At 38.9% G+C, this 16,785-nt stretch overlaps 1 protein-coding gene across 2 annotated transcripts in view; it reads right to left on the minus strand.

Moving 5' to 3' along the window:
- Positions 1-4,795: 4,795 nt before the first annotated feature.
- The window catches only part of LOC124798117, a 38,732-nt gene continuing 26,742 nt past the window's right edge, over positions 4,796-16,785 (minus strand). The window contains exons 3-5 of one of the 2 annotated variants that reach the window (XM_047261374.1): positions 14,617-14,751; positions 6,724-6,884; positions 4,796-5,125 (exon numbers count right to left, since the gene is read on the minus strand). In XM_047261374.1, the coding sequence (XP_047117330.1) occupies positions 4,994-5,125; positions 6,724-6,884; positions 14,617-14,751 (428 nt within the window). In that variant the 3' untranslated portion in view covers positions 4,796-4,993. The remainder of the gene's footprint in view (positions 5,126-6,723; positions 6,885-14,616; positions 14,752-16,785) is intronic. The other variant, XM_047261375.1, reaches the window with a different exon arrangement.

The following is a 16,785-nucleotide window of genomic DNA, read 5'->3' on the forward strand; positions in this document are numbered from 1 at the left end:
TCATGTCGTGAACAAGCCCATGTTTGTGTACAGCCAAGCACATGAAAACAGCTCGACCAAGACAAGTACCCTCAGAAATATTAACCACATCACATAGCATTTCCAGACCTTTTTGGGAGCTTGTGGGTTCATGGGTCATTTTAAACATACAGACGCACAGGAAGACAGCAGACTGTGTGTGCACCAGATTTTGAGAAGCAGGTTCTACCGCAGTTGTAGAATCTGGTCCTCCAAGTCTTGTGTACACACAATACAGCACCTCCCTGCACATTTGTCCGTCTGAAAGGACCTATGTCTACACACATGCCCAAAGACAGCTTGAAATATTGTATAATGTGGTTTGGGTTTGCGAGGGTACTTGGTTTGACACAGTCATGCTGCCCCTCGAACATTTCCATCTGCTTGGCCGCACACAACACTGTCTCAGCTTGTTCCCAACATTAATACCAGACCATTCTACTGTTTACTGTATGAAGCATCAATAGTGCAGTGTGCAATACATGACACGTGGGCAGAGAAACTTTAATTTGTCAGCCCACCTACCATGGCAATGATGCATTTCCGGACAAATGTTCATAGGATCTTTTTTCCTCTTTTTCCAGTCAGGAATCCGTCCAGCAGTTTGTTAGTTTTATTAATGTTCATCCAGTATATAAGTCTACATCCTTACATTTTTACGCCAGCCACACCTTTTTAGCCTATATTGCACTTGCAGTCATCTCGTTCTTTTACACAGTTGTATTCCCTTTTGTGTGTTTCATTTTTTATGTTTTCATCTTCATCAATTAAATCCAATCTCTCTTACGATATATGAGGATTTCTACTAGAACTTATCTTTTTACTTGTATCATCCTCTGCCACCTTCACTATTTCGTCTCTCAAAGCGACCCATTTGTCAACTACAGTATTCATTTCTCTTATTTCAGTCAATTGTTGCCTAGTGCTCCATCTGAAATTCAACAACTTCTGGTTCTCACAACTTATACTGGTCCCATCTTCTTAATTACCTACCTTTTTGCAATTTCTTCAGTTTTAATCCACAGTTCATAAACAATAAACGTTGGTCTGAGTCCCCATCTGCCCCCGAAAATGTTTTACAGTTTAAAATGTGGTTCCATAATCTCCGCCTTATTATATAATCTGAAATCTTCCATATTTTCCAGGTCTCTTACACATATATAACAATCTTTCATGGGTCTTAAGTTTTAGGAATGATCAAATTATGCTTGGTGCAAAATTCTACCAAGTGGCTTCCTCTTTCATTCCTTTTCCCCAGGCCACATTCCTCTATTTTTTTCTTTCTCCTCCTCTTCCTATAACCGAATTCCAAATCCTTTCGCAATCAAACTTTTCCTCTTCCTTAACTATCTGTATAATTTCTTTTATTTCATCAAAAATTTTGCATTCTCTTCTAAACCTGCAGAGTTAGTCGGCATATAAACTTGTACTACTGTGGTGGGTGTTGGCTTCAGGTCTGTCTTGGCTACGATAATGCTTTCACTATGCTGTTCACAGTAGCTTACTTGCATTCCAGTTTTCTTATTCCTTATTAGACCTACTCCTGCATTACCCCTACTTGATCCTGTATTTGTAGCCCTGTCCTCACCTGACCAGAAGTCCTGTTCACCCTACCAACAAACTTTCTTAATTTCCGCTGTGGTAAACCCATAGTTACCAAGACGTTTCACCATCTGCCCTCCTTGAGATCCATATGCTGCACCAGCCACACGTGCAACTGACCGCACCACGTGTGTTACTCGATGCACTGGGCTAAGGCTCACCAGCTATGATGTGGGGATTGACACCAGAGGCTCTACCATTAGCCTCCAGCACTAGATTACAACACTGGCTGTGCAAGCCGACTTAAAACTTCCACCATCAACATCAGTGATGTCTACACATCTATATCCATGCTGATGTGAGCCTCCCAGCTTCAGTCTATGCCATGCTGTAAATAGCCACTTATTGTGCAGCCTTCACGATTTGGATGTTGTTAGGCTCCTGACGCTGTATTGCCTCTGGGCAGTTTCATACATTGAACATTGACCCTTCGTGTGCCTTAGTCTACCAATAAACAGATTATAAAAGCCAGTGTTCATTTGTGTTGGGTGCCACAACATCCACTATATTATCTTCAACCTATCCAACCTATCTATTTCCCTTTTCAAATGTTCTAACCTACCTACCCAATTCAGGAATCTAACATTCCACACTCCGGCCCATGGAGTGTTAGTTTTGTTTTTCCTGGTGACTACATCCTCCTGAGTAGTCCCACCCAGTGAGTGGGGGACTATTTTATCCCTGGAATATTTTACACAAACGGATGCCATCAACATTTAATCATACAGAAAAGTTGCTTGCCCTTTGGGGAAAAAAAGACTGTAGTTGCCCCTTGCTTTCAACTGTTCACAGTACCACCACTGTACGAAGCTGGTTATGTTACAAGACCGGATTAGTCTATCATCCACACTGCTGGCCCTGCATCAACTGGAAAGGCTTCTGCCCCCCTTCAGGAAACACATGTTTGTCTCATCTCTCTACAGATACCCTTCCATTCTGGTGGAATCTACAGTACGGCTCTCTGTATTAATGAGGCATGCAGGCCACCCTATCACGGCAAGGCCCATAGTTCGTGGGGGAGAAATCTTCACACTGTACGGATGTACACAGTGTGTCTCTCTTCCATTAGGACTGTGACTATGAACAATAACAGTCACAAAATAATTATTTATCCAAAATAGTCTCCCCCTGGATCAACACACAGCTGAAATCGCTTCAAAAGTATTTTGAAACAGTTACTGTAGTCATTTCTTTGGCACTGCATTTAGTAATGCGGTACAGTTTTCCTGTGTGTCCTTAATTGTGTCATAATGGTGGCCTTTCACTGCCAGCTTTAATTAGGACAATAACCAGAAGTTGGCTGGGGCCAAATCCAACAAATACAATGGTTAATCCTGGACTGTGATCTTTTAGCTAGTCAAAAACTTGTGCAGGATCTTCACTTTGTGGGTCAGAGCATTATCGTGGAAGAGCAACCAGTTGTAATGGAGGAGAAACCAGGAACCTGTCTCTCTTTATTCAGGTCGAATTTAACGAATTCTTTCCCGCAAACTGGAAACTTAACACAGAACTTGATGTTGTCTCACGGCTCCACCGACATTTTTCGATAAGTGTCTGACATAGTGCTACATTCACAGCAAGGACAGCAGCTGAAGTGATGCTAGCACTTTGATCTACACAACTGTTACTGAAACTTCAAGGATTTTATCACCACAACTAGCCAGGAGATAGCCTCGTAATCTGAAATTTTACACAAGCTGTCCAAATGGAAATGGGGCTCACTGTGTATTTAGCTGGCATTTATATGCATATGTATAGTACGTGTAGATAAATGTGTTTAAAACAGTGTCTTTTAAAAGAAATCGGCCTGTCTTAGTAATATTAGCAAAATTGTTTTTTGTTCTGCTTTAGTATTCACATGTCATTGTGTGAAGACAAATGAGTATGGTTCATACTTTTGCCCCCTCCTTCCTCCTCATGATAATCAAAGGTTATGAGAACTCATGTTCCCAAAACAAGTAAAGAACTATCATTGCTTTTCAAATTTACAAATTTAAGAACACAATGTCTAACAGTCAGCAATAACACGATCATGGCAACTTACTTACATGAACTCCAAAGTAAAAACTGTAAAAGGACTAGAACTGGTAATGAAGAAGCTAATATAGAGGCTGCAATTAGTTAGCCATATTATTCAGTTAAATATCCTGCAATTTCAGAAGTATAAAAATTTACTTTTCCAATATAGTGCATGTTTCACAATATTTTGTGTGAAACAATGTGTGGTTCTTGCATTTTGCATCTGTGCCCTTCTGGATGTTGTTATGCACAATCCCATTCTCGGAAAGCACAGTGTTATCGATGTCCTGTACCAAAGCACATTTTTTAATGGGTCAAACGTGCCACACTTAATGACACAAGAGATGTAAATAAAGGCCGCTGGACAGAATTAGCAATTACCAAGCACTCTTGGAGAAAGGACCAGGCGGATAACTTAATGAAACAATAAATATCTCCTACTGAGTTATCTTTCAGGGAAGAACATATGAAAGAAGCAGTCTGCATCCACAGAACTGACAAATTAATTGAAGATGTCATCCACGTCCACACAACTGAAAAACTGATAAGTGACACTGTACTGGGTACACTGAGGACTGGGGTCTGACAGAGGCTGTACTAAAACCAAACTGCCTACAAACTCAACACGACCAGGGAAGTTCGAAGGTATTTAGTGGTATCAAATTCAGCATCCAACCTGATGACCTGTTTGTGTCACCTTTCATTGGCATATGTCTATGACCCAAGTTTCTGCAAAAACCACATCTCACTATGAAATTACCATGCACCTGAGATATCTCACCAACAGACAGCATCAGCACCGAATCATGACAGGCAGGTTCTCTGTTGAAATAGTGGAATTTTCACTAAAATTCAAAGCCAAAGAACATCCACAAGTAAAACTAACAATGTTGAAAATTTTGTCCATTGAATTACATCGACATAATGTATCTCCAACAAAGACATTCCACTTTTCTTCCTTAAGCCTAACACAATGCCAAGTGAGCAAGTAAATTGACAAGAAGTCTGTGTATAGCAACTTTCTCCAGAATTCTAGTTTGATTAGGCTACTCAGTCCTCAGACTTAACTGATTTTATTAAATAACTTGCAAAATTTTCAGTTACATTGCCGAAGATTGTATTCCTGCAATTGGTGATGGAAGAACATTAAAATATATTTAAAAATTTTTTGATATTTTATTTTGATATTTGGTTATAATACAAATCAAATTAACTATGTTTAGTACAAAAATTAAGTTGACTGTACAAACACATACACCACACATAAAAGTGGACAATAAAAATATTCATCATCTTGCACATTCATTCACAAACATACTCTTCTTTTCAACCTTTGGAACAGTGCAGGATACTTTCAATTTATGTCCGGAACTAGTTTTTCTGCTGCATCATACTCATGTGCAGACCACAAAGTTCTGCACAGAATGCCGCGCGTTGCATTACTACTCATTTCTCTTTTCCAAGCAAGTAACATCTGATATATAACCTGGAAGACAAAAGATGAAATTTTGTGTTATAGAGACGTATTCAAAAATTTGTGACTTTGTTGTTGTCGTTGTTGGTGGTGGTGGTGGTGGTGGTGGTGGTGGTGGTGGTGGGAGGGGGGGGGGGGGGGAGGAGGAGGAGGAGGACTGTATTGTACATAAGAAAGGTGTGCACACATCCCTCAAAGCAAAATTTTGTATCCAGGCCAAGAGTTTCTGCTAACATGATGTACTCCGTTAAATCCACTGTGCACACATTTATTCAATAGGTTAAAAGCTGTTACATAATGGCAGTGCGCCTTTTACTTCTTGGCAAAACTTAATATTTGGAAGAAAAAGCCTGAAAGGAAAACTGACATTGGAGATATAAAGTTGATATTGCAACAATCAGTAAGATGCCAGGAAACTACATCTGCCTAAGATTATTTGCCATTGCAGTTGCTAAGAATAAAACAAGAAGGAACAGTGTTCAAAATGATTGTACATCAAGGATTACTGTGAGGTAGGAGTACGAGTTATTCATAGTACAGAAATGATGCAGTTGGTAAAAGATACCTGGACTTGACTGGGACAACTTTTATTTTGCGTATGGCTAAGACAGGCACACAATAAAATTAAATTACGTATACGTATGTACATATTGACACACAAGAAACTTAAGTTTGTCTTTACAACTGAATATCCAGTCGGTGGGGCAACAATTTGATACAGATAAATAATTTTATTATATTTAGGGGATGGGAAAAGGAGGCCAGGGCATGCAAATGACAATACCAGTAACATTACACTCTTCCAAAGTTATGAAATCCAGTGGTGATATAAAGGGAATATTTTCAATTTGGTAATTCATGATTTTTGCACATTAGTTTTCACATGGAATCCAAGTGGCATAGGCTGTGGCTTCCAACAAAGTTTGCTAATTCAGCAAAATGCTCAGATGGCTGATCACATTGAAAATGTATCTGAGAGATGAAGTTATGTATTTGTAATATATTTACACTGTACCACATTTTTAAGGTGGTGTCTTAAATTTGTCTGAAATCTCGCAAATGATGTGAATTAATGGATGGTCATCAACAATTGTGCCTCTCTCACTGCATTTTGATTCACACTGGATGCTGTAGTTAGTAAACTTTTCTGAAAGTACACCTCAGACTGGCTAACAAAATGTACTTGTGATATAAATCTTATTACAGTCTACTTTCCTGGCAGAGAGCGTTCAATTATTGACTAGCTAGCACAGATGAAACTTGAGGACTCTGCTATAAAAAAGGTAACTTATGAGAAAAGATTTACTGCTTAACCACATTAACTTGATAACATCTGCAATGAGATGTAATCTTATTAAGAGTGAATTAGCCATGGCTGAAGGTTTTGGAAATGGTAACACCTTCTTTGGCTATCTATTCATGAGACAATAAATGACCTCGTCAACAGCAAAACAAAATTAATTCATAACTTTCACATTTCAGTGGGGTTGCTCTTATTTCCCACTACACTGTCTTGGCAACCAAGCCAACATTTTCATTTCATGCAAACATGTTCATCTATACCATAAAAAATGACTTAAGATAAGCTTACATTTATGGACTCTATTTACCTCTTTCATGCCACTTTCAGTTTTATAATCTATCTTGAACTGATCTAGTTCACCATCACTGAAATTCAGCAGTCTGCCAACTCTCCTCCACGCACTGCCAACATGTGGAGCCACTGTATCCAGATCTTCTTCTTTGACTGTCTCTGTGCTCTTAAAGGTATCTGTAAATTATATCACTTTTTAATGCACAATTTTTTTTCTGTTAGCTGTATTACAAATTGTTTTGATATGATAGCCAAATGATAACATAAAATATGTAATGTTTATAGTAAAGTGTCCATATCTTTGAATAATCTTAAAAGCCTGTATCTTCTTCTTGTCTGTCTTTCTACATTACATAGTAGCTAAAATTTACACCAGAAATGCTTTATCTTTGCAGCCAGAGTTATTCAAATATGGAACCAATTCAAGGTAAAGCACATTGCCTAGTTGTTTGAGAGTTGTGGTCTATCTTTAAAGTGCAAAAAAGGTTTCGTATGATATTGGAATGCAAGGGATAAGACTGGTAAAAAAAATTTTCACTATAGGCGCACCTGCAACAACAGAAAATAGTATACACATGAAGTGCAGATTCTGTTTAAGTAGTAAACAAAAATAGAACATAGCTCTACAATTTTACAATATACCTAAAATAAATGTTAGTCCAGAATTTTTTAACACACGTTAGGCATTCTGACACTGTAACCTTCCACATACCTAATGCAGTAAATGATGTTCGAATCTAAGGTCCCAGGTCGTGTCAAAGTACATGGTCCCCTTTTATCAGACTACTGAATGATTATCGAACAACAACAGGTTTCTCATAAATAGATACATCCGAGTTTTCATCTTCATGAAAACATACAAATAAAATAATCCTATTTACTCATCACCATTTGTGATGTGCTCAAATGAAAGCTTTTAGTCAGTCATTGGATACAGACACACAGACAGTTAGGCCTCCATTTTCCTCATAATACCTCTGAATACCTGTAACTGCATCTATTTTATGAACTAAAATACAAGAACTTTGGGTTACAAGCCTAGCCTGTGGAATCTCCTACAACCGCTAGTCTGAAGTCAAACCCAGATGGAAACCAAGTAAATGTCAGAAATCTTGTGAGACATAGAAGTTTTAACCATTGTTTTTAGTATAAAGGTTTTACTCCTGTGGTAACAAATATGGCAAACTTGATTCTGCACTTTGCAAGAATCCATCACGCTGAGATCATTTCACAGAAGAAAAATTGTTATTTTAAAGTCAACAGTAACACAAATTATTAAAAACATAAGGTATTTTAATAACTATGCATTCTACACAGTATGAGGGTGCTTCTCGCATTATTGCAATTTTTTGCCAATATCTTGTGACCTACTGCCAATTCAAAAATTGTACATACACACTTATTACCGGCATCCTGCCTACCATTACATTCTAATATGATCCTAAGTATCACACTCATTCACACTGGAAGTTTCCTCCCTGCACATATAATAACTGAAATGTTTCAAAATTACGTATTTTCTACAGTGATTCTAATTGTGGGATTAGGATATTCTACATGCACTTATCAGCACTCTTCAGACATCTACACCAAAGAATACAATACTGGTTCTAAAAACTTACTGTGAAATGTACTGTTCAACAATTAAATAACAAAACAAAAGCCAATATGCACTGACAGGCAAGCCAGGATTTACTGTTATATGTATATAAGGATAAATTTAAACTAGAATATAGAAGATGTGCTTAGTTGTGGACAGGCATCAGCCTTTTAGGAAGGCTAAAACATTGCTTCATTATCTCCTCCTCCCCCCCCCCCCCCCCCCCCCCCCTTCTCCCAAACGTACAGTGTTGTTTCCTAAGACAACGCTGTCATCTGACTGGGGCAAGAAGTGATCCTGACTGAGGTGAATGAAATGGAAGAGATGTGGAATGGTGAATGGAGCAGAAAGGTGAGTGATCCAATGCAGCAGGAACCAAAGGGCGGGTAGAGGGGTTTAGGGTGGAGTAAGAAGTGCACTGATAAGTTGGTTTGGGAGCAGGTCAATGGAATGGGTTGAAAACAGGAGAGGGGGTTGAAACAAATGCTTGACAGACTACCTGAGACATCCAGGATGTGTTGTGGGAATAATGGCTCTTTTGCAGGGAGTGTGTTCACCTGCCTAATTCATTGAAGTTGGTGCTGAGATTAGAATTAATACAGCATAAGTAATGGAGTGTCCGTTTAAGTCAAAACTGTTATGTTGTGCAGTATGCTCCACAAATGTGTAATCTTGAGTAATGTTAATCCAGATAGATAATTTGCTCATAGTTGTACCTACACAGATAGCTGTGCAGTGCAGTACACGACATTGCCACTTTCAAAGTGGGCTCCACACTTTATGGTGTATGGGATGCTTGAAGCTGGGCTAAAACAGGAGATGATGGGAGAATGTATGCGATAGATGTTGCAAGTTAGTCTTCCATACAGATACGAGACATATGACGGAAGTGGAAAGGGGGAGGGGGGGATTATGTGCAAGAGTGGCCTAAGGAAAGATAAGGAGACTACAGGTGGTCAAAATCCATTTTGGGGTGGGTGGGAGAGGTATTATTTTGAGAACTATTCTCTGCTGCTACTCATTCTTCTGCACCCCACTCATCTAGTACTAACCACCCCAAAACTAATCCTTTTCTCTCTCTGTACACAGTAACTCCATCACTGTTATTATGAACCACAGTGATCTTGTGGAGGACCTCCAGCAGCTCTCCAATGCACCACTTAAATGCCCTACTGGAGTGACTCAATTTCAAAAGTCTTACCATGAGCTTCAGTCTCTTCTCAAATCTCTTTCCAAAACTACATACTGAAGTCTGTCTAGCTCCTCACACCTTGGGCACAAAAATTGTACACAATTCCTAAAACTCATAAAACCAGTAACCAACAGGACTCAGTATTTTTTTCCTCGACAGTGAGTGTTCATCAGAGGCAAGGGCATTGTCAGGTGTCTCCAGAGAAGTGTAACAGAGCTGCTGTTATTGTCATATACATAAATTATATGGTGGACAGAGTAAGCAGCAGTCAGTGGCTGTTTGCTGATGATGCTGTGGTGTATGGGAAGGTAGTGGTGTTGAGTGATTGTAGGAGGATAATGTGATAACCTAGACAAAGTTTCTGGTTGGTGTGATGTATGGCAGCTAGCTCTAAATGTAGAAAATTGCAAGTTAATACAAATGAGTAGGGAAAACATACCCATACTGTTCAAGAACAGCATTAGTAGTGTGCCGCTGGACACCATCACAGGGTGTATACGCGGACACGGAAAAAAAAAAAAAAAAAAAAATTCCCAGGTTTTTCCCCGATTTACCGGTTAAAAATACATTTTCTCCCAGGTGAAAACACGCTTTTTCCATGTTAAGTGACAGTATATTTTCCCTTATCAATCCTTTGAATGGTTATGGTTTTACACACGGGCGTAAACTTTCCCGACACTTTAGAAAACGAAACTCAGGGAAAAAGACACGTTTTGGAAATATCTTTGATGTGCAGCAACACATACACTTCGTATTTTCGAATTATGAAAGTATACATTGGAATTCCACCAAACACTGCAGGTTACTTTCCGAATCATTGAAATCGAGATTGCGATGCACTTTTGTAAGCCAGTCATAGCTCAAGTCATGTGATCTCGCCAACCGAAGACAGCAGATATTCAGAGCATAGGACACGTGATGTAGTTAGCCAACAGCAACATCACTGTTAAATAGCACGAACATCCAGACATGGAAAGTTAATAGTTTAAATTAATATACATAGCGCTGCTACAAGAAAAGAAAAGCTTTCACATATAATATTGGTTTCTAAGATTAATAAGCTGCAAGAGAAGCTAAGCTATCGCATTAATGTCGATCTTTTTTGCGTGTGTTACACTTTAAGATGTATCACACAAATGTGCCAGTAAAATTTTTAATAATGACATAAATGTCTGATCCTCAGGGTTCGAAATTCTTCTAAATGGCTCGTTATCAAAGAGTTGATTTTTAAATGAGAGTCAAACGCTCTGTGATTTTTATGGTACATTCTTGCACATAGTTCAACTTATGTGAAAGGATATTTACTATGAAAGTAACGCTTTTCAAGCCACCATTCGCAATATTTTCCCGCAACCTGTTAGAAACAGGTTCATTTCAGCAGTTGCCAGAGAGCACAGACAACAGGCAACACCGCGCTTGCGCAGCTATCATGACGTAGGAAGCCCGTATGTATGTACATGTAAAACATTGAAAGATCATACATTATTTCATAAAAGAAGCAAGACATCACAGGATACCCCCAGAGCATCGGAATTTCGTGAACCATATTAAAATGTGCACATTTAAAGTGCATACTTTAAGTGCACATTCGTATGTCCAGATTCCCAATAAAGTAGACCTCGACCTGACATTAAGCTTTTCAGTGTGGTTTTCGGGATGTAAGTTTTATTGGAGCACCATCATGTTTGGTTCTTTATTATGGCATAATGCAATACATGCTACAAAATGAAAATGTGCACTTGAAATGCAGCAAACAGTTGAAACTAGCCAGTACTGTGGAATAAAAGATTTGTTTCAAATACATTGACTGCCTCTGTGGAAAAGGTTAATAAAAGTCAAATTTCTTTGTCAAACAGACAAAAATAACTTCATTGTTCTGCAAGGCGATTAATGCTTGCTGTCAGAAAGGTGGAAATAAAATCTGAAACTAATGACATATTTTAGCCTTCCGTAATTATGTGAGTGTATTTTAATTCACTTGATAGCTCCCAGCCACAGAAATTCATTTTTTTTTTTCATTTAACATGAGAGTAAATGAATGGGAAACAGCAAACTCACTAAATTCAAACACGGGTCATGTCGAGACTACCCACTGTAACTCAGATTGCTCTGCGCATCAGCCCCGGATCTATGGAATTTGCGAACCGGATGAATACTAAAAAAAAAAACAATTTTCAAAAGTATGTTCATCTTGTAGCGCACATCTTTCTGAAAAGGCTGAAACATAGAACGTGTGTTCGAGGAAATGTAAGACATATTATTTGGTTTTAAGTATGCCAAAGTGTAGTGCCACGCCTCTTCATAAAGCATTCTTCTACCGCACGTCACTGTATTTCGCTCTGTGGAACTGAAACGTGTATATTTCGTAACTGATGCCATCAAACTATATTCAGGACAGTGGAAATTGAAATTTCCAGTGGTGCCTCTCCTGCTCCCAGTCTGCCTGTCTGACAGCCTGCCCCTCTTTTTTTTAAAAAAAAGAACACCTCGCAATTAACAGCGGACGGGATTATTTGTAATCGGGAGAACAAGAACTCTTCATAAACATTTGCACTCTTCGTTGCCTATTAGCTAATAACTTGCTGTTTTGTTTGACATAAAATTAAATATAGGATACATAAATCCAATAAAAACAAGAGATAAGCAAGAAATTACACATTTCTAGATGCGACGAGGATTCTCCTGACAGAGACATCATGTACACTATGCACACATTAAAAAATCAACTTATGGTTCATTCAGAAATGAACTTAAAATATGTTCAAAAATGTTCAAAAACCAACAGGGAAGCGTTTCAAAATCATATGAACAATCGAGAGACAAACGTGCACTGGATGCTAGGCGCTTTGTGAAACAAGTTTTTTCCTCAAGAATATGAATTTGGCACCCCCTTTTCCCGGTAGCATCTAGCTACTGCTGCAACTGCTTGCAGGGCCAATGGCCACATTCCTGTAACCAGAAGCGGGAGAATCTACTACTCAAACGCAATTCAACTGCGCATGTGCATGAGCCCGCTCGTAACTGCTAAAATGAATGTAATGTAAGCAGGTAAACAGTTGTGTATTCACACTCACTGGAGGCAATTTGTTGTTATGAAGTACTGCATAGTCTTCCTAAAGCCTTTGACACATTTTGCTGTTGGCAGACGCTTGCCTGAGCACTGTGTGTCATCGTCGTATATGGCACATTTCCTTTGCAATTGAAGTGTGGTTTTTTTTTCCTCTCTCGTTCATGTTTTATTACATAAGTATTATTTAGCGGTAGCGGGATACAGTAATATCCTTTGTTAGAGTATCGGTTCTTACCAGTCAAAATAACAAAAATTTAACTAAAACAATGAAAAACTCCAGGAATTCTAAAAAAATTCCCAGCTTTTTCCCAGATGAAAAAATTCATGTGTTCTTCCCAGATGACCTGCAACCCAAGGTAAATTTGAACCTCCAGCGACAGGCAACAAGCGGAAAGGTGACGAAGAGCGTAGCGGCAAAAGAAGTTCTAAGCTCACCGGCAGGGTGAGCATCAATCATCGAGATTCAGAGTATGCAGGACTGATGACTTGTTCCCGGACTAGGGGGACATAACACAGAGATGCTGTTCTCTTACGGAGGGAGCAATGTCGCAGAAGAAGCTGAGTAGCAGCGTCGTGTAGTGGTTATGATATTAAACTGTTGCATGGATGGTCGTGAGCTCAAAACTCACATGGACTGTACAATTTTAATTTCTATATTCAGTTTGAGTATATTCTAGAAGTATCCACAAATGGCAAAAATCATTGTACTGGAATGTTCTGTAGCTGTATATATACTGTATGTGTTCTGGCTGGAGGCAGTTCGCTTCGCACTCTTGTATGTGCAAGTGCTGAATAAACCTTCGTTAAGTGAAGTTAGTGTTCGTCATTCGTCTAATTACACCTCCTACATGACAATATGTTGGTGAAAAATCAGGTGCAAATTAACATTTTGGGCATAGGAAATTTGACAGGACCAACAAAAAAAGTCATAAACGGCGGGGAAAACATTAATTCCGGGAACGTAAAAGCAGGGTTGTACTGTATTGTTTTTGTGTGTGCATTTAGTATAGGCATGTTTCAACTCTAACACCTGCCAGTGAGTTTACAGAATGTCGACAACACCAAGTACACAAAATGCTAAATGCACTACAAGGAGTTACCATCGGATGGCAACCAATATATCCCTTTCAGAAGCATCTACGTTAACCAGTATGCGTAGCGTTTTCTGCAGACGAGTTACAATTTTAATAAACTTCTCATTCACTGAGGTAATGTTATAAACATACCCTCTCAGACCTCACACCTGACTGAAGAAAGACTTCAAAGTTACTTCGTTGTTCTGTCTAAGGCAGTCGACAGTTTATCTGTTTTGAGATAAGAGCAACCAAATCAGAAAGAAGATGGCACATTAGCCGCTTGTACCTGAGCAAGTGTGATCCTTTCTTGGTTCAAGGAGAGGAAAAAAGCTGTCTTTTAAGAAGAGCTAATGTTCTTTTCATTCTTACAAGTGTGTTTGCGAATTAAACTTGGCATCAAATCCTGCTGTGCGCGTTGTGAATCCAGTCTAAGGCAGCATTTCTTACAACTGAGCAAAAAAAGTAAGACAATCTCACACTCAACATTGTGCATTACATGATGCTCACCCATTAGCAGGATTAATACTGATGAGGCATGTGCTTCAATTCGTCAAACAGATGTTGCTGCCCCCTCCCCCACACCAATTTTTCATTATTATCCTAATTTTGACACACACACACACACACACACACACACACACACACACACACAGTCATCACTTTCCCAGTAGCCATGCCACATCTTGTCTACGCAAGCAACTGATCATAAAGTCCATGGCACTGGTGTGTGTTTGTGTGCGCGCGCATGCGCAGACATGCGTTTTTGTTTCACAAGTTATATAATCATTAGATATATCACCACTTTAGCATCTACATTAATTTCATTTTTTAATTTTTTGTGATGTGCAGTTTTCTTTCTTTTTCATTGTTCCACCCCTTCAATAGTACTGGAGATACAGTAAAACATGAACACACACTAAAGTTTTTCACATTATGATATGTATAAGTATACAAATAATTACCACATTTACCTTCTACAGCCTTAGGTATCCTCCTGGGCGATGTCTTTGAAGATTTTTCTTGTTTTGATGACATATTAATTGTAATTTTATGGCCAATTTGAAATGGTCCTGTTACATTTGTTATACTGTACATAACAGATGATGCTGTTATGAAAAAACAAACTCCATAAGCCTCATGCAGAAAAAGAGGAAATGAGATATTTGGAAAGTAAGTCCACAAAAAACTTCTCTCTTAAAATCTATTACAGTATTTGCAATTAGTCATGGAACAGATAAACAATGTACTGAAAAATAACATTTCATTTAGAATGTTTATTTTGAATATGTGCTTCAATTAATTCATTGATGAAATATTCTCTGGTTATCAACAGTAATAGCACCTCATTAAATTTTTGACAGCTCTAGATGTAGTCATGATTCCTTAAGTATCTTTGTGCACTGGATACGTTAACACGCAGAGGCGTGTCAACTTCCCTCATCCCCCTGAGCACTTCAGAAAGTGCTTATGTTATTGTTTGTTGTTGTTGTTGTGGTCTTCAGTCCTGAGACTGGTTTGATGGAGCTCTCCATGCCACTCTATCCTGTGCAAGCTTTTTCATCTCCCAGTACCTACTGCAACCTACATCCTTCTGAATCTGCTTAGTGTATTCATCTCTTGGTCTCCCTCTACGATTTTTACCCTCCACGCTGCCCTCCAATACTAAATTGGTGATCCTTTGATGCCTCAGAACATGTCCTACCAACCGATCCCTTCTTCTGGTCAAGTTGTGCCACAAACTTCTCTTCTCCCCAATCCTATTCAATACTTCCTCATTAGTTATGTGATCTACCCATCTAATCTTCAGCATTCTTCTGTAGCACCACATTTCGAAAGCTTCTATTCTCTTCCCGTCCAAACTATTTATCGTCCATGTTTCACTTCCATACATGGCTACACCGCATACAAATACTTTCAGAAATGACTTCCTGACACTTAAATCAATACTAGATGTTAACAAATTTCTCTTCTTCAGAAACGCTTTCCTTGCCATTGCCAGCCTACATTTTTTATCCTCTCTACTTCAACCATCATCAGTTATTTTGCTCCCCAAATAGCGATACTCCTTTACTACTTTAAGTGCCTCATTTCCTAATCTAATTCCCTCAGCATCACCCGACTTAATTAGACCACATTCCATTATCCTTGTTTTGCTTTTGTTGATGTTCATCTTATATCCTCCTTTCAAGACACTGTCCATTCCATTCAACTGCTCTTCCAAGTCCTTTGCTGTCTCTGACAGAATTACAATGTCATCGGCGAACTTCAAAGTTTTTATTTCTTCTCTATGAATTTTAATACCTACTCCGAATTTTTCTTTTGTTTCCTTTACTGCTTACTCAATATACAGATTGAACAACATCAGGGAGAGGCTACAACCCTGTCTTACTCCCTTCCCAACCACTGCTTCCCTTTCATGCCCCTCAACTCTTATAACTGCCATCTGGTTTCTGTACAAATTGTAAATAGCCTTTCGCTCCCTGTATTTTACCCCTGCCACCTTTAGAATTTGAAAGAGAGTATTCCAGTCAACATTGTCAAAAGCTTTCTCTAAGTCTACAAATGCTAGAAACATAGGTTTGCCTTTCCTTAATCTTTCTTCTAAGATAAGTTGTAAGGTCAGTATTGCCTCACGTGTTCCAGTGTTTCTACGGAATCCAAACTGATCTTCCCCGAGGTTGGCTTCTACTAGTTTTTCCATCCGTCTGTAAAGAATTCGTGTTAGTATTTTGCAGCTGTGACTTATTAAGCTGATAGTTCGGTAATTTTCACATCTGTCAACACCTGCTTTCTTTGGGATTGGAATTATTATATTCTTCTTGAAGTCTGAGGGTATTTCGCCTGTTTCATACATCTTGCTCACCAGATGGTAGAGTTTTGTCAGGACTGGTTCTCCCACGGCCGTCAGTAGTTCCAATGGAATATTGTCTACTCCGGGGGCCTTGTTTCGACTCAGGTCTTTCAGTGCTCTGTCAAACTCTTCACACAGTATCATATCTCCCATTTCATCTTCATCTACATCCTCTTTCATTTCCATAATATTGTCCTCAAGTACATCGCCCTTGTATAGACCCTCTATATACTCCTTCCACCTTTCTGCTTTCCCTTCTTTGCTTAGAACTGGGTTTCCATCTGAGCTC

Source organism: Schistocerca piceifrons, chromosome 5 (genome assembly GCF_021461385.2).
Source record: "Schistocerca piceifrons isolate TAMUIC-IGC-003096 chromosome 5, iqSchPice1.1, whole genome shotgun sequence".
Lineage (NCBI taxonomy): Eukaryota > Metazoa > Arthropoda > Insecta > Orthoptera > Acrididae > Schistocerca > Schistocerca piceifrons.